The sequence below is a fragment of the Tasmannia lanceolata genome, unplaced genomic scaffold, assembly GCF_043159265.1.
Source record: "Tasmannia lanceolata isolate RefF3 unplaced genomic scaffold, GAP_Taslan_0.1 ptg000018l, whole genome shotgun sequence".
In the NCBI taxonomy this organism is placed as follows: Eukaryota; Viridiplantae; Streptophyta; class Magnoliopsida; order Canellales; family Winteraceae; genus Tasmannia; species Tasmannia lanceolata.
The window spans coordinates 67001753-67026203 of NW_027518695.1; the positions used below are offsets into that span (position 1 = coordinate 67001753).

The 24451-nt window shown below is 40.1% G+C and overlaps 1 protein-coding gene across 5 annotated transcripts in view; it reads left to right on the forward strand.

The window, feature by feature from the left end:
- LOC143849602 (vacuolar protein sorting-associated protein, putative (DUF1162)) overlaps positions 1-19622 on the forward strand; it is a 130849-nt gene extending 111227 nt beyond the window's left edge. For 2 of the 5 annotated variants that reach the window (XM_077358672.1, XM_077358676.1), the window contains 6 exons: positions 2583-2665; positions 2758-2853; positions 3216-3338; positions 3729-3812; positions 16037-16180; positions 16586-17136. In XM_077358672.1, coding sequence (XP_077214787.1) covers positions 2583-2665; positions 2758-2853; positions 3216-3338; positions 3729-3812; positions 16037-16180; positions 16586-16909 — 854 coding nt within the window. In that variant the 3' untranslated portion in view covers positions 16910-17136. Of the gene's footprint in view, positions 1-2582; positions 2666-2757; positions 2854-3215; positions 3339-3728; positions 3813-16036; positions 16181-16585; positions 17137-17178; positions 17422-18090; positions 18560-19260 lie in introns of those variants that run through there. The other 3 variants (XM_077358674.1, XM_077358675.1, XM_077358673.1) reach the window with 3 other exon arrangements.
- The last annotated feature ends 4829 nt before the right edge of the window (positions 19623-24451 follow it).

A 24451-nucleotide genomic window follows, 5' to 3' on the forward strand; every position in this document is an offset into this window, starting at 1 on the left:
AATGACGTGGGCTTTCCCACGGGCAATAAGATACTTCTCGACGGCTGCTTTCCAAGTAACGTAGTTTGCCCTATCCAACTTAACAGTAGTGATCTGTGGGAATGATCCATCCACAAAGAGAGACGATGACGAAGAAGATGCCAAAGAGGGTGTCAGACGAACACCAGGAGCCACTTCTGTGGAAGTATGGTCAATCACCTCCTCCATGACAACAAGCAAGAAAGAAACAGACAACCCAAACCAAGATGAATAGCAGTAGATAACTGAATAGGTGGCCAAACTAGGACATGCCTAGAAAGTTAGACGCAGCACCAAGAATGATGGTCATCGACGAAGCTTGACAAGACAGAAGCCATGGGGCACAAAGAGGAGCCGTAAAAACAAACAAGAATCAAAGTAGAATAGGAGATGAAGATCTAACACATAGTAAGAGGGAGAAAATAGTTTTAGGTTTTCAGAGGGATGAAAGGGAGAGGAAGAAGAATGATGTGGGTTGAAAAACTTTTTTTGGGGGGGGGCTTACCTGCAAACCCAGGAATTGGGGACTGGAAAAAAAAATCCTAGGGGCGGGGTGGATCGCAGACCTGAATCCAGGAAAGATTTTTCCTGGGTGGATGGGGCCGGCCAGGAGCTGCAGCTGCCCCGCGGGGGTGGATAGATCGGGATGTGCTGGTGGTTGCAAGAGGGCGAGCAGAGAGAGGAGCAGGGAAAGAGAAGATGGTGGCGGAGTGAAGGGCAGGGGTAACGACTCCTTCTCAAGAAGAAAAAGATAGCATACCGTTTTGCCTCAAATGAAATTTTGGCCGGAGTTGGGGTTGGGGTTAGGGTTTCGTGACGAGAGGGAAGGGGGGTTTCGGCTATGTGAGGGTGGCGGAGAAGGTGAAGGCTGATAGAGAACCCTAGGGATCAGAAAACCATAAGGCTTTGATACCATGTTAACAAAAAGTTTAAAGAGAAAAATGAATGAGTTAGGGTTAATCTCGCTCATATCTTTATACTAAAACATAAAGGAATGTACAAAGTCCTAAATGCCCTTAGACAAGTTACATATTCCAACAATAACGATAACCTTTCTGGGTGCGAGATTACCCCGAAAGATACATCTCTCTACCCGAGGAACTAATTCATTGCAATCGCGATTCTACTCTATGGGAAACACGTTTCGTAGCTGCCCTCCTTGTCTCTTGGTAGTCCTCTCCTCTTCTCGGTAGCCCTCTTCTCTTCATGTAAAGTCATTTAAGTAAATGCCCATTTACTTAAGATTTACTTGTAAATAAGGGAATACCCCCCCAGTTTGAATCTATTAAAAATAGTTTCATGACCCAAATTTAAAAGGATAAAAAGTCAGCTTTCCAGTTCTAGTACAAAATTCGAAAAAAATGAGTCAGGTCAAAATTTAAACTTCCAAACATTGGGGTATTTATCCAATTTTTAAAATTCATAAATTCTATCATGTCCAGACATTATTAAATGTCAAAAGTCCAGTAAAAAATCTCATAATTTGGTCTCTAAAAATTTTTCATATTGTCGGACACTGGTCAACGCACTAGTCAACACATGCATTTCAACTGATATTGATTTTCCTTTAAGTAAATGAGTCAAACAACTCACAGTTGTCTTATATAACTTTCTCTTCAACTTGGTAGGGATTTTACAGTCGCACAGAACTCTTGAGGCAAGCTTCCACTTCAACCAACCTGCTTTATTATATGGTTAACATCCTCTTCAATCTCCCCTTATGTAAAATTGAGCGAAGATAGCGAAAGATATCCCTCTTAGGTACCTCCTAAATAATGGTATTTTAACTATGCTAATGAAAGCCCTACGGTGGAATGTCCACATTTTTCTAGCTTTAATTTTTAGCAACTCCTTGTCCTAAGAAGGAGAGTACTCCCCTATAGTCCAAAAAATGATTCGATATATTTTCCCTTTTCCTTGAGCAAAGCTCAAGTTTCTTTTCTTAAGTTGCTAATTTAAAGTCGTAAGCATTAATGTCACAATAAGTAAGGCTTTATGTTTTGGTTTCAGTGTAGGTTTTAGTCATGACGGAAATGGAAACATGCCGGTTTCCGATGGAAATTTCGATGGAAATCCTGTATAATTACAGAAGTATATGGAAACATATGCAAATGAACATTTAAGATGGAACTTCATGAAGTGATATAATAACTACAAATACATGCTAAAAACCTTACACATGAAATGAAATTTCCACCAAAATTACATTTTCGGCTGAGGCTGAAACCGAAACCGAAATTCCAATCCTTCGATAAGACTAAGCTTTGCATCGAGCAAGATCTTCCTATTTTGTGCCTCCCATGTTTTTCTTTCGGGATCTCTCTATGTTACCTATTATTTTTGCTTGTTTTTCTGTTTTTACTGCTCTCTCTCTCTCTCTCTCTCTCTCTCTCTCTCTCTCTCTCTCTCTCTCTCTCAATTAAGTTTTTGTTATTGTTCAAAAAATTTTATGGCTTTATTATCTCTAGTACAATAGCATTTTATATCCTATTTATAGTTAAATACCTTTAGAAGTTTGATTCCCTTAATATCCTAATCCTTGACCTATGTATTTGTGCAAATAGGTACTTTCAAACTCATCAGTAAGTGCATCAATACTAAAGGATTTTCAGGGACAAAACGCTATTTTGGGGATCTGGGGAAAAGTGTAAGTTTTTAGTATTTCTAAAGGTTCTAAAGGCCTATGTGTTATTGCATGGCATTTGAAGAAAGTATCAGCTTCATGGTTTGTTTCTGCAGATGAAGACAGCAGGGTCAAATGTAATCTTTGCTGCCATGACTGAAATCTCAGACTCTGTTCTTAAAGGAGCAGAGACAAGCGGTTTTAATGGCATGGTACTCTTCACACAGGCTTCTTACAGTCAATACTACTTGCTTACTTGTTTGTGAGACAGCTGATATTATTCACTGGTTTTTTTATTTATTATTTTGTGAGATATTTTATTTAGGGAAATGATATCAGCACAACCGTGTTTTGATAATTGAACAAACCCATCTTGTCTTTTCTTTTTTAAGGTTTCTTAGAGCTTTTTGGGAACCGTAATTATTTTTGACAGCTCTTTAAATGATAGAAGACAAGATGAGTTAGTGCAATTATCAAAACATGATTGTGCTGATATCATTTCCCTTTATTTAGCATTGTTTAGCATTGCTGTGGAGATTTTCTGATGTTTTGGATGTCTACAATTTTCTTGAAGGTTAATGGATTCCACCAAGGAATACTGAAATTGGCTATGGAGCCATCACTATTAGGGACTGCAGTTTTGGAGGGTGGCCCCGATAGAAAAATTAAGCTTGATCGTAGTGCTGGTGTTGATGAGGTAATGCTTTCCGATGCTATCAAATTTGTATTTCACTCATGGTTTTAAATTTCGGCCGAAATACCGAAATTTCGAAAAAGTACGTGAGTTTGGTGTCGGCATTAAATTTCTGTAATTTCAGCATTAATTTCAGAAATTAACGAAATTTGGTTTTTTTACCGAATTTCGGCCCAAATTTTGGTACCGATACCGAAATTTCAAACCTTGATTTCACTCCAGGCTACTCGTTGTTTTGTTTTGTCTATAGACTTCTAAGCATGTTCACCGAATGTCGATCTTAAGTGGGCAATCAGTCTATAACACATAATAGAAAAATGACTTACTGATCTATCTCATTATAGGTTGTACTGTAAATTGATACTTCTCTTTCATTTGGAAAATAAAATGCAGCATTATATCGAAGGGTACCTACAGGCTATGTTGGATGTGATATATAAACAAGAATATCTCCGAGTAAGGGTGATTGACGATCAGGCAAGTGGACTTCCGGGCATTTTCAACTCACAAGATACTTTAAGTATTTTCAATCTGAAAAGTGACATTCGACCTTTTCTAGCCATTCAGAAATTTAAGGGAATACTAATGTTATTCTCGAATTTTATTTTTCCAATAACTACCTACTTCATAATAACTTGCAGCTGCTACGTTCTGTAATGATTGGACACTAGGTTGTTTGGGATGGTGGACCAAAATTAAATGGAGTGCTTCAGGTCCTTTTTGGATTGCAAGTTTCGAACAGAATTTTTTTCTTGGGAAATTTTTTCCTTTCCTCGATATAGAAGAAAATAATAGGATTAGGGTTACTTTTGAGGAATACTTTCACAAATTAAAGATCCCACTAAGTAAAAATTGAATAATGTTGGTTCAACTTTTCACTTTTCATGTCGAAAAGAAAGGAGGAAATTTTAGAAATATTTTCCTTTTCAAACTTTTCCAGAAAATTCTTGCAATCCAAACAGGGTCTTTAGGGTCTGAGCATAATGAGTAGATTTCATTGACATGGCTATTCATTTCTATAGTTTAGGTTCGTACATTTTCTTGTGTATTCATGAATGTTTCTCTCTTCTCGTTAAGTTACTTGATGTACATCCATGTAGGTAAATTATAGAATACTATTCATAAAACTGCAGCATCAAGGGTATGACACTATTTCAGATTGTTCTTTGATATGATGTTCACATTCATGTTTCTTTGTTATAATGGTTGCAGTTTGCAATTTCTTTGTTATAATGTTCACCTTTTCAAGGATATGTACGATGGAGTAGTAACTAGTGTCAGAATCACGGATGGCACGTCTAGTGTGTTTCCAATTACAATAGGACTGCACCAAGGATCAGCTCTAAGCCCTTATCTTTTTACGCTAGTTATGGATAAGCTTACGGGGGAGGGTATCCAGGATGAGGTGCCGTGGTGTATGTTATTTGCAGATGACATAGTATTAATCTACGAAACCAAAGCAGGAGTAAATGCTAGATTAGAGTTATGGAGAACTACTTTGGAATCCAAAGGTTTTAGACTAAGTAGGACTAAGACAGAATATATGGAATGAAACTTTAGTAATGTAAGGAGGCGGGACGAGGATGTAGTAAATATGACTGGACAGGAGGTACCTAAGAGGGATATCTTTCGCTATCTTGGTTCAATTCGGTCTGTTTTAGGATGCATACGGTTCAAAAAACCAAAATTGTGAAAGAAAAAAAAAAGTGGAAGATTGCCTCAGGAGTTCTGTGCGGCCGTAAAATTCCTACCAAGTTGAAGGGAAAGTTTTATAAGACAGCTGTGAGGCCAGCCATGTTGTACGGCTCAGAATGTTGGGCCACCAAGAAGCAACATGTGCATAAGATGAGTGTAGCGGAGATGCGAATGCTTAGATGGATATGCGGTCACACAAGGTTAGATAGAATTAAAAATGAAGACATTCGTAAAAAGGTGGGGGTGGCACCAATTGAGGAGAAGATGAGAGAGCACCACTTAAGATGATTTGGACATATCCAACGCAGGCCTTTGGATGCTCCGGTGAGAAGAGGCGGCGACTCATGCGAAATTGATGGAGTAAAAAGAGGTAGGGGCAGACCGAAAACAACTTGGGTAGAAACAGTGAGGAAAGACTTGATAGCTAAGAACATAACAGAGAACATGACCTTGGATAGGATAGAATGGAAGAAAATGATCCACGTAGAAGAACCCAACTAGAAGCAGGATTAGAGCCGGGTAGATTTCTTTCACCTTCTTCATGAAATTTTTCTAAAGGATTCATTTAGCCGACCCCAACTAGTTTGGGACAAAGGCTTTGTTGAGTTGAGTTGAGTTGAGTTGAGTTGAGTTGAGTTGAGTTGAGAATGTTCACCTTTTCAAGAATGATGGTAAACATTTGATATGATTGGAAAGATGAAACCAACGTGAGAATTGAAGTTTTTTGGTGGAAACATAAAGCTTGAAGGAAAATTCAAGTTTGATAACTTTCTAGTCGTTTTGGTTAAATGCAACTTTAAGAAATCAGCAATATCATTACTTGAAATTTTACAAAGATGGGTGATTATCATGAGTCAAGAGGCGAGGCATGAAAGAAGAAGCCTACTATCAAAGGTTTGTGGTTTCCAAAATTGAACGTGTGGAAGTCATGCTACTAGGGGTTGTTGCAACTTGAAGATTCAAGCTCGAGGGTCTCCAACCCAAGGGGGGCCATAATTCATGAAAATCCATAATTCCGTGAAGATTATTCCTGAGAGTAAATAATGTATAGATTGAAGGAGATTTAGAAGAGAGGAAAGGAGAGAAAAGGAACGAAGAAGAGATTAGGGAGTGTTGAAGTGTGAGAGGAAGAAGAAGAAGATGGGAGAAGATTGTTGTGAGTGGGAGCTCCTCCTCTCTGATGTATTTATATGAAGGAAAACATACGAAAAGACAACTATGCCCTTAAGGCTAATACACCTACTTCTAACATTCCCCCTCAAGCTGGAATGTATATATTATACATTCCAAGCTTGTTACAATTGTCATTCAATTTAGCATTACTTAAGGGCTTAGTGAAAACATCTGCAAGTTGGTCCATGGATCGAGTGAAGGAAACATGAATCTCGCCTCTATGTATTTTCTAGCGAATGAAGTGATAGTCAACCTCTATGTGCTTGGTCCTCTCATGAAAGACAGGATTGGTGACTATATAAATCGCAGCTTTATTATCACAATAAAGCCGAGTTGGAGAGGATGAAGGAAAACCAATCTCTGATAGGAGAGAACGTAACCAAATAAGCTCGCCACTGGTATGGGACATGGCTCGGTACTCTGCTTCAGAACTGAACTTGGAAACTATGTCTTGTTTCTTACTCCTCCATGACACACTAAATTGCCTCCCACAAAAGCACAATATCCAGTGGTTGATCGCCTGTCAACAGGAGATCCTGCCCAATATGCATCACAGAAGCCTTCCACCTTGATATGCCCTTCTTCTTGAATAGGAGGCATTTACCTGGCACTCCTTTCAAGTAACGAAGAATCTGAATCACTGCTACCCAGTTTGAAGTACGTGGAGAACTCATATAGCCCAGTGTGAAGTACGTGGAGAACTCATATATTGGCTAACAACACCAACAGCAAATGATATATCTGGACGGGTGACTGTAAGATATATGAGCTTACCCACAAGCCTCTTGTATCTGCCAGGGTCCTCTAATAAGTCTCTCGTCTGGAAGAAGTTTCCTATTTGGGTCCATAGGAACAAAAGCAGGTTTCACTCCAAGATGACCTGTCTCCTCAAGAAGGTCCAACACATATTTCCTCTGTGAGAGAGAAATGCCTCTAGTAGAATAGGCAAGCTCAATGCCAAGAAAATACCTAAGACGACCCAGATCTTTGGTTGAAAATTCTTTCTGCAAGAAGGCCTTCAGCTTTTGTATCCCCACTGAATCACTACCTGTAATAATAATATCACTAACATATACTATCAATAGCACACAACCAGCAGCAGAGTGAGAACTGAAGACAAAGTGATCCACGTCACATTGCTTCATGCCAAAGCGCATGATAGCATCACTAAACCGTCCAAACCAGGCTCTAGGGGACTGCTTGAGGCCATATATAGATCTCCTCAACCGACACACTGAGGAGGTTGCTCCATATATACCTCCTCAATAAGCTCACCGTGTAGAAAGGCATTCTTTACAGTAAGAGAGAGAACCCGAATGGAAGGAATCTTGGCGACAGGAGAGAAGGTCTCGTTATAATCAACTCCAAAGGTCTGTGTATAACCTTTGGCAACCAACCGCGCCTTAAGGCGCTCAACAGTGCCGTCAGGTAAGTATTTCACTGCATAACCGCAGCGTCAAACCACTGGGCGAGCCCCAAGAGGAAGGGGAACCAAATCCCACGTATGATTGGTCTGAAGGGCCTCCATCTCAAGATCCATAGCCGCACGCCAACCCTGATGATCAAGAGCAGCTGGCAAAGACTGTGGAAAAGAAACAGAAGACAAGGCAAATACAAAACTTTGAAACATAAGGGGTGAGAGTCATAAGAAACAACAGAGGAAATGGGATGGGCAATGCTATGAGAGCGAGTACGAGAAGCAATGGGAGGATCTGGACTAACAGTAAAAGATGGAAGAATGGGTACCTAAGAGGAGGAAGATGTGGTCTCCGGCTGAGGAGGATGGGCTCCAGACTTCGGCCTGCGCTGGTATGTCTTCCGAGTAACTGGTGGTGGAGTCGCAGGGACCTATAAGGGTGAAGAGGGCTCACACACAGGGGTCAACTCAAGGACCTGCAGAGGATGAGAAGGACTAGAATTTGGAAGGACTACATGAGGAAGAGGGATATCTGAATCAAGAGCGGCGGGACGATCCGCCTGAGGAGTGACAAAGTAAGGCTCTGACTCAAAGAAGGTAGGCAGAGACAAAAGAGTGACGCAAGCGATGACTATAATAGCAATAACCTTTTTGAGTCCGTGAGTACCCAAGAAAGATGCATCACTCAGCCCGAGGGTCCAACTTATCTATGCCTGGACCAAGGTTGTGAACAAAGCACACACAACCAAAGATCCTAAGGGTGAGAGGGAAAGGATCATGATGAGGATGCAATATGGCAAAGGGAAAGGAACCAGCAAGGACCGAAGACGGAAGCCTGTTTGCTAGGTGGCATGCAGTGAGGGTAGCATCACCCTAATAAGATTTGAGTCCCGCATCTGAATAAGAAGAGTACGGGCCCCATCAAGTAAAGATCGCATCTTCCTTTCAGCTACACCATTTTGTTGGGAGGTGTGAGCACACGAAGATTGGTGGACAATGCCATGAGTGGAAAGGAAATCCTGAAAACCGTTGTTTGTGGAGAACTGTTCCTTAGCGTTATCAATGCGCAAGCAGTTGAGGGTACATTGGAACTGATTTGTAACCTCGGCATGAAAAGTGCAAAAAGTGGAGAAAACCTGAGACCGATCTCGTAGCAAATAAACCCAAGTCATGCAAGAAAAATCATCAATAAAGACAACAAAATATCTATAGCCAAAAATAAAGGTAGTCCTCGCGGGACCCCATACATCAGAGTGCACTATATCAAAAGGGTGCGAGGCCCTACTAATAAGCCTAGACGGAAATGACACATGATGGTGTTTCTTAGACGGAAGTGGCACATGATGGTGTTTTCCAAGCTCACAAGCCTCGCACTGAAATGACTGAATAGGAGAAGAAACAATAGAAGTGCGGTGTAGACGCTCAAGACATGTATGACTAAGGCGGCAGTGCCACTGATAAGCGTCGACGGAACTGTGTAAAATGGCGGGAGAGGGGCCACAGTCCAAACGATAGAGTATTAGAGTCCATCCACCTCACGGCCCGAGCCAATCATCTTCCCAATCGAAAGATCCTGAAATAAACAATAAGACGTATAAAATGAGACAAAGCAATTAAAATATTTAGTGAGTTGACTAACTGAGAGTAAGCTAAAGGAGCTTTGGGAACACTTAGCACAGAGGATAGGGTAAGACCAGAACAGGGAGGGATATGACCAATACCGGAGATGGGAGTAGTACTTCCATCTGCAAGGATAATAAACTGAGAGGAGAGAGGACGAAAGAAGCGAAGGGAGGAAGAGGTACCAGTTGTGTGATTCAAGGCTCCAAAATCAATGATCCAAGAGCTCGAGCTAGTGAGAAGAGAAGCAAGAGAGCTACCTGGCTGAGCAAAGCCGGCACTCGGAGGGCGACTGATCAGCCTGAGGTGCTGAAAGTCATTGTAGTCAGCGCGAGAAAGGAAGAAACCATCAGAGGGTGCTGCAGGGCTGGGCTCATATGAGGGAGAGGGCACGGAGTCAGATGTGTATGTGGCAGAGTGAAGGACATAGCATGTCTCCAGAGAATGTCTTCCCGAAGGCAATGAGAACAATAAGGACGAGAACGGCCACTAGTACTCCATCCACCAATAATATCTCGACCAGACCCACGCCACCACGGCCAAAATCGTGTCCATGACCTCGTCCAAAGGTGCCACCTCCAAGGAGAGAACGATCGCCAGTACTAAAAGCCGTCGTCGCAGAGCCATCAAAGGATAAAGTGGGCAGAGAAGAACTAAGCATGCACTGCCGAGCTCGTAAATAGACCACCTGTAGGGAGGGCATAGTCCCAGATCCAAATATTTGATGCCGGAGAGAAAGGAACTCAGGACCCAATGTCTCAAAGAAGTGAGACATTAAGTGGGCAGAGAAGAACTAAGCATGCACTGTCGAGCTCGTAAATAGACCACCTGTAGGGAGGGCATAGTCCCAGATCCAAATATCTGATGCCGGAGAGAAAGGAACTCAGGACCCAATGTCTCAAGGAAGTGAACCACACGGAGCTAGTCCCGTTGCTGGGCAGCAACAGCTAAGTCGGTCATGAGAGACATGAGAACATCCAACTGCTGACAGTGAGAGACAAACTGGCTGTAGTACCCGGAAAGAGGGGCGTCAGCATGCCAGAGATGCATCCACTAGGAATAGGTGGAACAAATGCGAGCAAGGTCGCCCACGCCAGAAAAGAGAACTGCAGTGTCATCCCAGATGCGCTTGGCGGTCAAAAGATGTATCATGGTGCCAGAAATCTGAGTGGTCATGCTCTGCCATAAGAGAGTGCGGACCAAAGCATCATCATCCTCCCATTTCTCATAGGAGGAATCAGTGGAAGCTGGAGGAGGCCGACAGATGATATATATCTTACGTTGAGCAATGAGGTAAGTTTCAACAGCAACCTTCCAGTTGACATAATTGGACCCATCTAGTGGTACGGTAGTCATCGGAGGGAATGAAACATCCCCTGTGGGAGGACGACTAGAGGAAGAAGGCATAGGGGGTGGAGGAGTCGGACCAGTAGAAGCCTGTCCAAGAGAGGGATCCTCAATGATGAGAGAATCCATAGATACAAATGGATAGGGAACCCAACAAAGCAAAGACTACGGGATGGGCCCGCGAGAGAGAACACGGCTCCGATAAAAGAGAAAAGGAATGTCAAGACATGGAAGGTCGCACAAGAAGAATCGGAGCTATGGAGAGGAGCATGAACACCCAAACGGGAGGATTTAGATCATAATAAGGAAAAACCTGAGAGAAACTTTGCAGAAACTAGGATTCAAGAGAAGAGAAATGAAGTAGGGAAAGAAAGAGAGATAGAGAGAGGGAATAGGGAGGAAGAGATAGAGAGGGAGTAGGGGGGTTGGAAGGAAAGAGGAGGAGGAGCTGGGTGGATGGAGAGGAGGGCTACGATCGGGGGGGAAAGAGGAGGGGGTGGGTTACGGTGGGAGGATGGGGTCGGGAGAGGGGGATGGGGATGGGGTTACGGGGGGGTTTGGGAGGCGGGAAGGGGTCGTGAGATGGGGATGGGGTTACGAGGGGGGTTTGGGAGGGGGGAATGGTTCTTAACGTCCATTTGATGCAATCACCAATGTTGAGTAGAGGCAACAACAATAAGAGTTCGTACAGTTGTCATGCGAGCAACAGGAGCAAATGTTTCCTCAGAGTCGATGCCGTACTCTTGGGTGAACCCTTTAGCAACAAGACGAGCTTTGTATCGTTCAATAGATTCATCTGATTTGGTTTTGATCTTATATACCCATTTGCATCCAACAACAGACTTTCCAGGAGGAAGATCCACAAGATCCCAATTATTGGTGTTTTGTAAGGCTGCGAGTTCTGCCATAGCTAGCTGCTGCCATTTTGGGTCAGAAGCAACCTCTCGGTAAGATTGAGGCTCATGAAAGACAAAATAGCAGATAGAAAACAATGATAAACTTTTAGTTTTATTGGAGGGTGGTGTTCACGTTGTAGGTAGTGATGCTTAGAAGCAACATGTGATAGATTACTTGTAGAGGCAGTGTTGTCGATTTCAGGCAGAAAAATTGATCAGCAACAGAGTCGGGAGATAGACTCAGAAGGAATGTTAGGGGTATCGAGAAAGGGATCTACAAGTTGAACAGGCTTTGACAATGGAGTGGAGGGTGATAAAATGGTATTTTTTTTTCCCAAAAGACAATATGACGAGAAATGCGTAATTTCTTTGCTTCAGGATCATAGCAAAGATATCCTTTTTGTTGAATACGGTAGCCTAAAAACACACAAATGGCACTTCTCCTTTCTAACTTATGTAGCTCCAGTGTGGGAAGAAGTACAAAACATGCAGATCCAAATATTTGAAGTTCAAAGTAGTCAGGAAGAGAATGATAGAAACGTTCAAAAGGAGATATGCCAGCAGTGATGGATGAGGGAATCTAATTAATGAGATAAACTGAAGTGTAAACGGCTTGACCCAAGAACTTACGAGGAACAAAAGATGAGAGAAGTAAAGTTCGAGCAGTTTCAATAATATGTCAATGCTTACATTCTGCTATACCATTCTGTTCAGGTGTATTAGTACAGGATAATTGGGGAAGAGTACCTTCAGTCTTTAAAAATGCATAGAAGGCAGCTGACATGTACTCTCCACCAGAGTCGGAACGAAAAGTTTTGATGGATTTAGATAATTGAGTTTTTACCATAGTAGCAAATTCAATATAAACATGTAAAAATTCATAACGAGTCTTTAGCAAATAAATCCAAGTATATCAAGAATAATAATCAACAAAAATAAAATAATATTGATTGGCCCCCACAGAAGAAACATTAGTAGGCCCCAAAACATTAGAATGTATTAAGTCAAATGGAAATAAAGAAACAGAAGTACTTCTAGTAAAAGGCAGTGCTGGTTGCTTGGCCATTTTACAATTAACACAACATGTCTTTTTCTGTGTGGGCTGGCCCTAACAACCCTTTATTAATCATATAACGAAGACGAGGCGCATAAACATGACCTAATCGAGAATGCCATGACATAAAAGAAGAAGATCCTAGAGTGGAAGCAGCTACGAGCGAAGGACGAAGGGTAGGAACATGAAGCGCGTCTAGGCGAATTAACCAACAAAATCTACTGCCTGTCCCAACTTGCTTCCTCATCAACTGATCCTACACAACACACCCAAAGGAAGAAAATATGAGATCAAAGCCATGATTATATAACTGACCCACAAAAATTAAGTTCATCGACAATTGAGGAACGAGGAGGACGACAGACAAAGAAACCATAGAAGATGATTTAATAGTCACAGTTTGACTAGCAGTAATAGTCGATCCATCAGCAGTATGAATGACAAGAGAATTAATAGGATGATAATTTTAGAATGAGTGCATATTAAATGTCATGTGATGAGAGGCACCAGAGTAAAAAAACCAACTATCTGAATACTTGGGCTTACTGAGAGGGCGGAGGCAACGGGAGTGACATTACCAATCTTGGAGATAGCTTGTTGGATCATCTCTGTTGTAAGATGTCCATGAGTTGAAGAGATGACAGTAGGATCAGATGGAGCCTTATCAGATGAAGCCGGAGTTGGAGCTACAATGAGGCGGGTATCTGCAACAGTCGCAAAGCAGGAAGCTTCCTTCCTTTTATTGTGCATATTGTTAGAAGTCAGTGAAGGGCAATTCTTAACCATATGTCCATATTCTTTGCAGTAAATTCATTGAATTTTTGACATATCTTGATTTCCCTGATGAGGCTTGCCCTTTGAGTAGGTACTGCAAAAGCTGAAGCAGGATCAGGAAGAAGTCCTTTACGGGTCTCCTCAGCAAGTAACTCGGAGAGAGCTGTATCAACAATTGGGAGAGGCAAGTGGTGAAGAATAGTAGCATGAATCGTCTCAAAGTCATCTTTAAGAGCCATCAGAAACTGTACCAACCGCATTTCTTCTCGATAGGCGTACCATATTTCTGCATTAGTTGTCCACTTGGGCTCCATAAGAGCAGGTTCAACCCAAATTACAGCCATCTGAGAATGAAATTCTGAAACAAATTGTCCTTTTTGATGTCTAAGCAACCGAAATTTTGTTCCAATTTGTATTTCCGAGCAAAATCAGACTGAACGTATCGGCGAGACAAAAAATCCCAAACATCTTTTGCAGTTTCAAATCTACCAAACTGCATACTAATAGATGGGGTAACGGTATTGGCAATGAAGGTAAGAATTTTATTATTGTTTATTTCCCAATCATGAAACTTGGGATCATCTGCTGGAAGGAGTTTAAGATCACCAGTAATGTATGTCCAAATGCCCTTTCCCTTCAAGAAACTTCGCATAAGAAAGGAGCAATGGCTGTAGTTTGTTCCATCTAGTTTAACGGCACTTGGTTGGTCTATTTCAGAAGACAAATCGCAAATAAAATAGGTTCGCAACCAGTGGTGCCGTTATCAATTCTCATGAGTGTGATTTCTTCTTAAATAAGAAATAAGCAAGAGAGGTGGTGCTGGTATCAATGCTAAACTATGTGATTTCTTTCTCCTTAAATAAAGGTAAGAAAAGCCAAAGGACTCACTGTATAAGGGAAAACCTTATCTCTTTGCAAACTTATTCATGCCATTATATCAATTCTCAGGAGTGTGATTTCTTCTTAAATACGAAATAAGCAAGAGAGGTGGTGCTGGTATCAATGCTAAACTGTGTGATTTCTTTCTCCTTATATACAGGTAAGCAAAGTAAAAGGACTCACTGTATAGGGAAAACCTTATCTCTTTGCAAACTTATTCACGTCTGCAAGAAAACTGTGTTAGTAGAAACCACGCCTCTGAGAAGAATGCCGGGGAGACGATTCACTGGTCAAGCCGGCCAAAACAGAGCATCCAAACTGGGTAAGCAACCAACTGATAGAATCCGGATGGCTGTTTGATGAAATACTAGTGAGGAGTTGGGTTTCAGACAGAGCACCCAACAGCAGATATTAGATAATGGTTCGAGCTCTGTAGCTCTGATACCATGTGAGACAACAGAGCAATAGAGAAAAGAATGTCTCTGTATTCAACTGATATCTTTAGTATGCAGCATACATTATTTATAGATGTTATACAGCCGTGGGATTCCTTGATTAGGGGATGGCAATCAAAAAGGATGGAAACAGAATTAGCAAGAGAATATACAAGGCTCTGCAAAAATAGTAATGTGATATAAAAGTCATATGCTGGAATGGCATGTGCCGGACCAGCTCTTCCTTCCTTTAACACTATTCACATTGCTATCAATCCTGTCTTCCACAAGAGAACCAAGCACATAGAGGTTGATTGCCATTTCATTCACCCAAGAATATAAAAGGGCAAGATACAAGTTTCCTTCACTCGATCAATGGACTAGCTAGCTGATGTCTTTACCAAGCCTTTAAGCAAAGCCAAGCTAAATGGCATTTGTAGCAAGCTTGGAATGTATAATATCTACATTCCAGCTTGAGGGGGAGTGTTATAAGTGTTTATGTATGTGTAGATGCTAAGGGCATAGTAGTCATTGTACCCTTTCTCTCTTTTATAGAAATACATAAGTGAGGGGGAGAGACACTAACTGTCTCTTCTTTCATTCTCTTCCTCTCTTTCTTCTCTCCAACAGATAGTTTATGGAAGTTTTTTGGAGACTAAACCGACTAGACTATGCCCTGATTCAGCCACCATTTGGAACTGTATATTTGGGTTAGTTCTTCCAAATTATCGGAGGGAATCCCAACTTGGAGAATACTTCCATGGTTTTGCAATCATAAGGCCTTTTTAATTCAGAAATTGTAACCACAGACTCGTTTCTAGATATTTAGCGCGAGACAAGGAATTGGGAGTGTGCAAAAGAGTTTTTTTCTTGCATCAATGATACAAAAGAAATTATTTCCTGTATTTGCTAGATGATTGAACCTCTAAAATGAAGAGGGGGAAGGGGAAAGGGGTTCGTTAGTCTCCCTTTCCTTTGAGAAAGGAAGAGGCAAAAACTAACCAAAGTGTTATAAAGTAAAAGTAAAAGAAAAAGAAACAAAAATAAACAACTATTGAAGCTAAAGGCAATGGGTACTTATAGTAGGCTGTTGGTATGTTTCTTAGTCAAGGCTGCCACATGGCATCTCTCTGTAGTTCGTTCCCATCAATGGGGCACGATGCTCGTCACAAAAGATTTTTCCAATATCCTACAATACCCACTTTTTATAATACCATTCAACCATTATTGATTAGAGTAGATGTATGACAAATTGCCTCCATAATCAACGAATATTAGGTGAATTTCTTCATTGATGGAAACAGTTTATTCTCAAATCAAGCATTCGTGTAATCAAGCAGATGGTCTAAGTTTTTCCTTACTTGGCATGTTGTTTAGAGTAATTGTATTGATTCATTCACCTAATTTGACAGGTTATCCTAAAAAACCTACCCCCTAACAGTTCAATCATAAATGAGATTGTGGAACGCGTGAACAGATTTCTCGTAAGCAAGTCATTGTTAAAGGGAGAACCATCCATGACAAATCGTCCTTTACGCCATCTGCGAGGAGAAAGTGTAAGTTCTCTTATATGTTTATCTATCTCTTAGCTGTGCACATTTGTATCTCTGTGATTACCCCATAAAAATCTCATATATGTCTTCCTGACTAATTACACAGCTGTCCTTGAAAATGATAGTATGCCCCCTGATGTCTCAAGAAATACTCTGTTTTTACAAACGTTCAAGGCCTTTGTGGTTATTTTACATTGAGAAATACACCTTCCATCATTAACAGATAACCAAATGCCTTAAATACCTATATATTAACAAAACAAAGCTGTCCCATTTCATTACTTCATTTCCTTCACATGCATTTGAATCATCATATGCCTGTTTTTCCATCAGCTAACCTTTCTCACGCAAGTTCGATCTTAATTGTGCTCATCAGATAGATATTTCCTAAACCAAAAGATTTTGCAGGAATGGAAAATTGGGCCTACGGTGCTGACTTTATGTGAACACCTATTTGTGAGTTACGTAATTCGAATGCTTCGGAAGCAAGTAGGTAAATTTATTACGAGAATCAAATGGAAGGGGAGATCAGGAGGCAATGATAAGGGGATGGAGATTGTCCTTTCATCCTCGAATACCCTTATCCAGAAATGGGGAATTGGTAAGTTCGTGGTGACAGGCCTAGTTGCATATCTAGATGGACGACTATGCCGGAGCATTCCCAATGTGATCGCAAGACGTATTGTCAGTGGGTTTCTGTTGAGTTTCCTTGACAAAGATGACAAGGAATGAACTTCCAAGGTAATATACTTTGCAAACCTCATTGTAAAATTGATTGTACAGGGGATTGAGCCTCTAGCTCAATGGTTAAGACTTTGCTCTTCAACCGTGAGGTTAGAGGTTCGATCCCAGCTTACCTACCAAAAAAAATGATTGTACAGCTTTGAGTTAAATCTTAAAATTTCATGAACTGGACCTTAGTCCTATTCTTTTATTAATTGTTTAAACTTTTGTTTTAATCTCTACGCGTACTTCTAATCAGATGGTTTGTTTGTTCTTAGGCAATATACCAGTATTTTATGAAATTCAACCATCAGCAAAGAAATTCTCCTATCCAATTACCTGCTAAATAGTTAGCCTCCACCAACTCATCTTTTCTTTTATTACTTAAAGATCTGTCTCAGAGGGCATTACAGTTCTCAAAAAGCTCTCACCAGCCAATTAAAAAAGTAAAGACAAGCTGAGTTTGTACAATTAGTTAAACATGGTTGTGCTGATATCATTTCCCAAATAAAATTATGCCATTAACCCATTCTATTGGATGTTTGGTGACATGCATTGTTCATTCTACTTTCCTTATCTGCAAAGAATCTCCCAAATAATATCCTTTAGTTCTACTTTATTTTTATTTGCAAAATGACATAATTTTACCTTCCCTTTCGTTGGGTTGCACTAAAATTCGGAAAATCATAGTGGGAGAACATATTTTCCTTTTCTGAGCATTGTTTTTTGTCATTTCCTACTCACATGACAATCTATGTGGTGTGAATTTCCATTGCCTGGCTTTTTGTTACTGTTTTGACTTTTCTTTCAAATCAGGAGCAAAAGGAAAGTAAAGAAATGAGAATCTATTTTCCTTCTACTTCTATATTACATACATCCAAGCATAGGTGTGCCCTGACAAATGAACGTTTGGATTATGCTATCAAGTGGGCCCCACTATACTCAGTTGGGATTTTTCCAAAAAAAATTAAACCGTTAATTTTTTATTTTTTATTTTTGAGTCCTTGTGTATGGGATCTCCATTGAGGATGGGACCAAGATCATGTCGGTTGCCATATGATGTTTCTACTTGATTAACGGACCTTGTTTCATATACATTGCCTTGTGGGACCCAAAATTTGGATTCGAAGATTTCATATATATACATTGCCTAATCGGAAACAACCTTTAACACTCCCCCTCTTTTCTAGGGTTGGCCTACACGTGGCACATGTGGCTCTCTTAATTTGGATTTTTGCTTTCGAGGAGGAGGATTGAACTCATGACCTTGGCTCTGATACCATGTGAAACTATCAGTAACTCCAAAAGCTTAAGCGGATGGAGATGGCGTTATTTGATCTTTTATACTTTAACACTCCCCCTCTTTTCTAGGGTTGGCCTACATGTGGCCATTCTTTTTGGGTTTTCGTCATTGAAAGGGGGTGCTACTTATCAAAATCTAGGGATGAGTAAGACGGTGGGGGCGTAAAAGAAAAAGGGTGGCGAAGTTTCGAGGCATGATCATGCTCCGAGACAAAGGAAGCAAAGAACCCAGTGCAAGCATTTATCTGGCGAAACAAACGTACCTTTCAAAAGCACTGTAAAACCTTGCCACATCACATATCATTTTTGCAAGGATTTGGAATCCTCTCCAAAGAACAAATCTACATACCTCTTGCAACCCTTTTTTTTTCCTTTTCTTTCTTTTTTTTTTTTTCTCTTTTTTTGGCCATAAATTAACCTCTTGACATTATTATTACTTTGGGCTTCAAGCCCAGGTTTTTGGTTGGCTGGTGTAGCTAATGCGCTTGTTGCAACATCTTCTTCTCGTATAGCTGCAACGAAAGATGGATATTCGAGGAGAGGTTCGAAGGACCATGGGCCATGGCTGTTCCATAGAAAGGAAGAGGCCTGATTGGACCGCAGTTTGATGTCATCCGAAGATGTTGATAGTGTTGCTCGACTAGGGGTGCAACTCGGGTTCGCTTGGGTCGGATTGAGGCCAACCCTAACTCAACCCGAGATAGCATTCTCTCAACCCAAGTCTCGGGTTGAGGATGGTCAACCCGCCTCCAAATCGGGTCGGGTTCATCTAGGGCCAAATAGAAAAATACAAGGAAAAACAGGATAATTTAGAAAATTATGAGAAAATTAGAGGACGGAGGTGAGGTTCGGGTCGGGTTGCCAAGGCCTCAACCTTAACCCAACCCAAAATTAAATCGGGTTGGCTTTTCTCAACCCTAACCCAACCCAGCCCGAGAAAATGCCAACCCAACCCGAGCCAAAATCAGGTTGAACCCATCGGGTTCAGGTTGAGCCCGACCCAAGTTGCACCCTATGCTCGACCAGCAGTAGCTAATGGTGGCATTCATGTTTTTCAGGCTTAGATGGCACAGATGCACACAAACTGTTTGACGAAATGTCAAGAAGGTGTTGGGCTATGAAAGTTGGCTGGATAGAACAAGGTTTGACAAGGCTTTGGAAGTAAGAAGGTCTAAGGATTTATGGCAGGCCGGGCAGACAGCTAAATTGGCAGCCGTCCTCCGGTGAACTGTATGACACGAGATTGTGCACAGGTAAGATTGGAGGCTCTGATATCATATAGAAATTTCAGAGATTTCTGTTATTCTCGGATATTTTCATTAACACTAAAAAGGTGCTTAAGTAAGCACTTACAGATAATCATGATAAGAAGATAAGTTTAAGATAATCATAATCCTAACCATCTGCCTAATCATGATAAGAAGATAAGTTTAAGATAATTATCTTGAAGAAGGTATCCTCTTTAGAAAATTCTTTCTACTTTAGAACCTTGGAATACTTGAGTTGAATTAAAGCAGATTGAAGAATATATTTAAATGAATAAGTGATTTATCTTTACTTGTAAGGGATTTGCTAGCGTCTTGCATCTCAGAGCAGCCACCTCGTGAATGGAGACAAAATCTTATGATTAATATGGAAGGATCATTAGAAAGGTTTTAAGAAATGAAAAAGGGGAGTCGAGGAGAGAGATAGACACATGGGGAGTCGATTTATCCATTTGGGGAGTTGATTTATCACTGCCCAATGAAAAATCCCTACTTGTAAAGGTTTTAAGAAATAAAAAATCTTCCGGTGATATCTTATGATTAATATAGAGGGATCATTATAAAAATTGAATATGGTCTGTTCAAGTTCTTTTTGGTGTATAAAAAAAGAAGAAATTTTAGAAAAAAATTTCCTTTTAGCTCAGTTTCTTTCTATGTAAACTGGGTTAAAACAAATTGGAAGCTCATTTTTTAATAGGTTTACCCCATCTTACGTCAAAAGAAAGAGATCCTTCCTAACTTTTCTAGAAAATTCCTGCAATCCAAGGGTCTAAAATACTCATTAAAAAATTTGCATGGTGGGTGAGAATATTTCGAATAATCCGCAAATAAAATTAAATTATCCTTCAATTCCACAATAAGATATTGTTTAAAATAGCCGAGGAAAGTATCAACGGTTACACTTTTTTTAGATGTTAGGATCTAATCCAAGCATGGTTTTACATGAACTGTATCATTTATCTTTTGATGGCTTAAGTAAAAAATTTCGCCAATCAAGTGATCCTAACCGTTGGATCAAAAGACTTCTGAAGACTGTAGACGGATAGATAATGAAAAATGCTGCCTCAACCATTTCCAACCCGACCCGAGTTGCACCCCTAGGATTGAAGGATGTGTAAATACTGGGGCGGTGACCACTTATCTCTCTCAAATGACAGTAAGCGAAAGACCGCACATCTCTCTCTCGCTTCCCATATACACACTCTCTCACTATCATCACTAAATGCTAAAGAAGAAATGAAATGTAAGAGGTAGTGACAAGAGAAAGCGCTTGCATGAAAAATTGGGTGATAAGACATATTTTCTAATACTTAATATACACACACGGGATTTGCTAGCGTCAATCGCAAAAGGCATTTCACGGATGGTCTGGATGGTCTGTTGCATGTCAGAGCAGCGACCTCATGAATGAGGACAAAATCTGCTGAAGTGAGCCTGCGTGGCTGCTCTGACATGCAATAGACTATAAGCAAAATGCCTTCTGCAATGGGCGCTAACAAATCCCTATCTTATAAAAGGGATTTGTTAGACTATAAGCAAAATGTTGCAGGTCAGAGTAGTCTTAATTAAATACACTAGAGGGATTGATGATAGGAAGAAAAGGGGGAGAAAATATCAATTCCCTTTCCTTTATATTATAACCCACAACGCCATCTGTTTGGCAAAAACCTATCAAAATGCCCATGGTTTTAGCACTGCCAGATTTTGGTACGTTTCACTGTAAAGTGCTTTGAATTTTGGTCTCAAGAAATGATATTCCTCACCCTTTTGCTTTTATTATTTTTTAAAAAGGTCAATGATATTGGCACTACCATGTTTTTATAATTTCACTAATTCATCTTGTTGTTTATTATTTAAACAGCTTTCAAAGGTTATTACAGTTCCCAAAAAGCTGTGAAACCCATTAAAAATGAAAAAAGACAAAGTTTGTGCAAGTATGAAAACATGGTAGTGCCAATATCATTTCCTTCATAAAATCCCCCCCTCCCCCGCCCCCTGTTCTTAAAAACCACTTCCCAAATTCCACCGTTTTTAAAATATAAAGGGCAATGTTATATTCAGCCCTATTCTTCCCTTGGACAGCCCCTTGCAGTGTAAAAGAATACATATAAATACAGTGAAGGGCTGTCCAAGGGAAGAAAAGGAGGCAAATATATAACTTCCCCCTATAAAAACCCCACCTATCTCTCCCAAATTCCTTCACACTTCTCTTCCTCAAAATGGCTTCCCTTGTTCCGAAAAAACCCGATACCGAAACAAACATTTCGGATGATCAAGACTTGGAAACCCGAAGCTCCGTTACAAGCCACATCTACTTGAAACCAAAGTCCGAAACCCAAGAATGGGCTTCTTTGGACAAGGATGTGGTCCTACGGAGGATCCGACACCGTAAACGAGTCAATAAGGTCCGAAATGCGATACAAACGCTTTTAAACTCGCCCTCTTCAGAACGGACGGACAAGATTTCAGGGAACGAAAGATGGTGTTTGGACGATGTTTTTTCCGCTCCTTGACCCAAAACTGTCCTTGTCTTTTAATTATTGACTATAATTTTATGTAATTGTCTAGTGTCAAAAGTTGATTAGGTTAGGGTATTTTAGTAATTTGAAATTCTGTACTTTTGTGTTTACTGTTCATACGGTCTTCCATAAGAGAAATTCTCGTGGTTTTGTTTGTTTTTCAAAAGTTCAAGAAAAGAAACACCCTGTTTGGATTGCAAGAAAAACATTTCTAGGAAAATATTTTTCCTGGAAAAATATTTTCTTTCAACAATTTATAGGGAAATAATATGATTATGGTTAATTTAGAGGGATATCATCATAAATTGAAGGTCCCTCTAAATAAAAATTGAATTGGGTTGGTTCAAGTTTTCTTATTGTTTTTGTGTGTATGATAAAAGTGGGAAATTTAGAAATATTTTCCTTTCAAAACTTTTCCAAGAATTCTTACAATCCAAATGGGGAATGCTGCTAGTTTTTTTAGAAAGACAAAAGAAGAGGGCACTTATGTTGGTACCGACATTTTTTAATAATCGGCTCTACTCGATATTGGCTCTACCATGTTTTGATAATTACACAAACTCAGCTTGTCCTTTTGCTTTTAATTAATTACCTTCTCATAGCTTTTTAGGAACTGTAAGAACCATTCACTGTTGTTTAAATAATAAAAGAAAAGCTGAGCTTGTGCAATTATCAAAACATGGTAGAGCCAATATCGAGTAGCCAAGAAAGATTATCAGGTAGAGACACCCAAATAAAGGTCATCGACATTATTACCCCCTTATTGTATTGGTGTAGAGACACCCGAATAAGGGGATCTGAAGTGTAACAACCAAAGAAAGAAAGGCTACCGATGTTGGTACGGAGGTTTTAAATTTCGACTGAAATCCGAAATTTCTGAATTTCGGTTTTCAGTGGAGAATGAAACCGAAATCGGGTAAACTAGGAAATTTCATTTTTCCCGAAATTTAAAGAAAATCCCAAAAAATCTGGAATTTTAACATTATTTAATATTCTTCTGAAATTTGGCCAATTTCGGCCTAAATTTTAAGACGAGATAAAATATCAATTTATTGTTTTTGTCTGATTTCGCATGAAATTTCGGTTCCAGTGAGGACCGAAACGCATTCCGAAACCAAAATTTAAAACATAGGTTGGTACCATGTTTTGATAATTGCACTATCTCAGCTTGTCTTTTCTTATTTAAACAGCTGTCAAAGGTAATTACAGTTCCCAAAAAGCTTTAAGAAGCCAATTAAAATGAAAAGACAAGTTAAGTTTGTGCAATTATTAAAACATGGTAGTGCCAACATCAATAGTCTACTATATAAGGCACTATTTTATCATCTTAAAATATGGGCCGGAAGAAGTACTACTGATTGTCTCTGTCTCATCTCTTCTTCTTTTTTTCGGTTCTTTTCTCCCCAAGTTCTAGATATTCGTATTTGGATAGCTTACAATTTGCATCACTTTAGTATCAAAGCCCAATCATTTCTATAGGGAATTAACCTGGTAGAACTCACCCCTAAAAGCTAGCCATTAGAGGGAGGGTGCTCATTCCCTTAACCCATCCCCATCCATCTCACTTTACTGATGTGGGACTATTTTGCTTTTGCGTGGAATCCCAACAATTTCTATTTGAGGAGGTTGTGATTTCTGTGATATCATGGCCAATCAAAATGAACAAGTGTATGGTTTTGTATAGCCTTGGTTTTCTTCAAAACGAGAGAGTTCCGATGAGTGCCTGATAGGATTTTTCGAAGTTAAAACCGTATTTACTTTCATAATTTTTTTCTTAAATAACATCTGGGATTGACTACAGCACTTGAATACCAACCTATTGGGGCTATTTTTTTTTATTGAAATGGTAAAATATGCATTAAAAAGGGAAGAACCTCGTCCATGGAGGTCGATCGTGTTAGAGTATATGCCCTGAAAATCCAATAGAATGACATTTTCTAATCAGTAAAGATTTATTTCTTGACATGAATGGGTAATTATAATAATGAATGTGTGTGATGTGCTTGTTTACTGACACATGTTCGTCCTTAGGTAGCATAGTATAAATGCCATGCTCAAAGGATTCATAGATCCAAGGGAGCAAGGAGATATGGCATCTCGGTTCTATGCAAGCCTTCATAGTTCCTAGTTGGGAATGAGACTGAACATCTCTTTCTATATACAACTAACACCAGTCTTGCCTACATGCATGTGTCGTGAGATGACTAATCTCGGTCATCTGGGTAGTGAACCCTAAGCAAGAAGAGTGGGTGCGACGATTGGATTGTGCAACCGAACCGAATCAAATAAAGATCAACTTGTGGACAAGAGAGTATAAAGTTGTTCTTTCAGTCAGGACCCTTCACATGTCCTTAGACCTGAGGGATCTTATTGGTCTGTCGGCCCGTTCTAGGGTCTTAGTCTATCTCATAGTGATTCTAGTTTAGAGTCACATTCAGATAGAGCTATATCCTAGAGAAAACCCT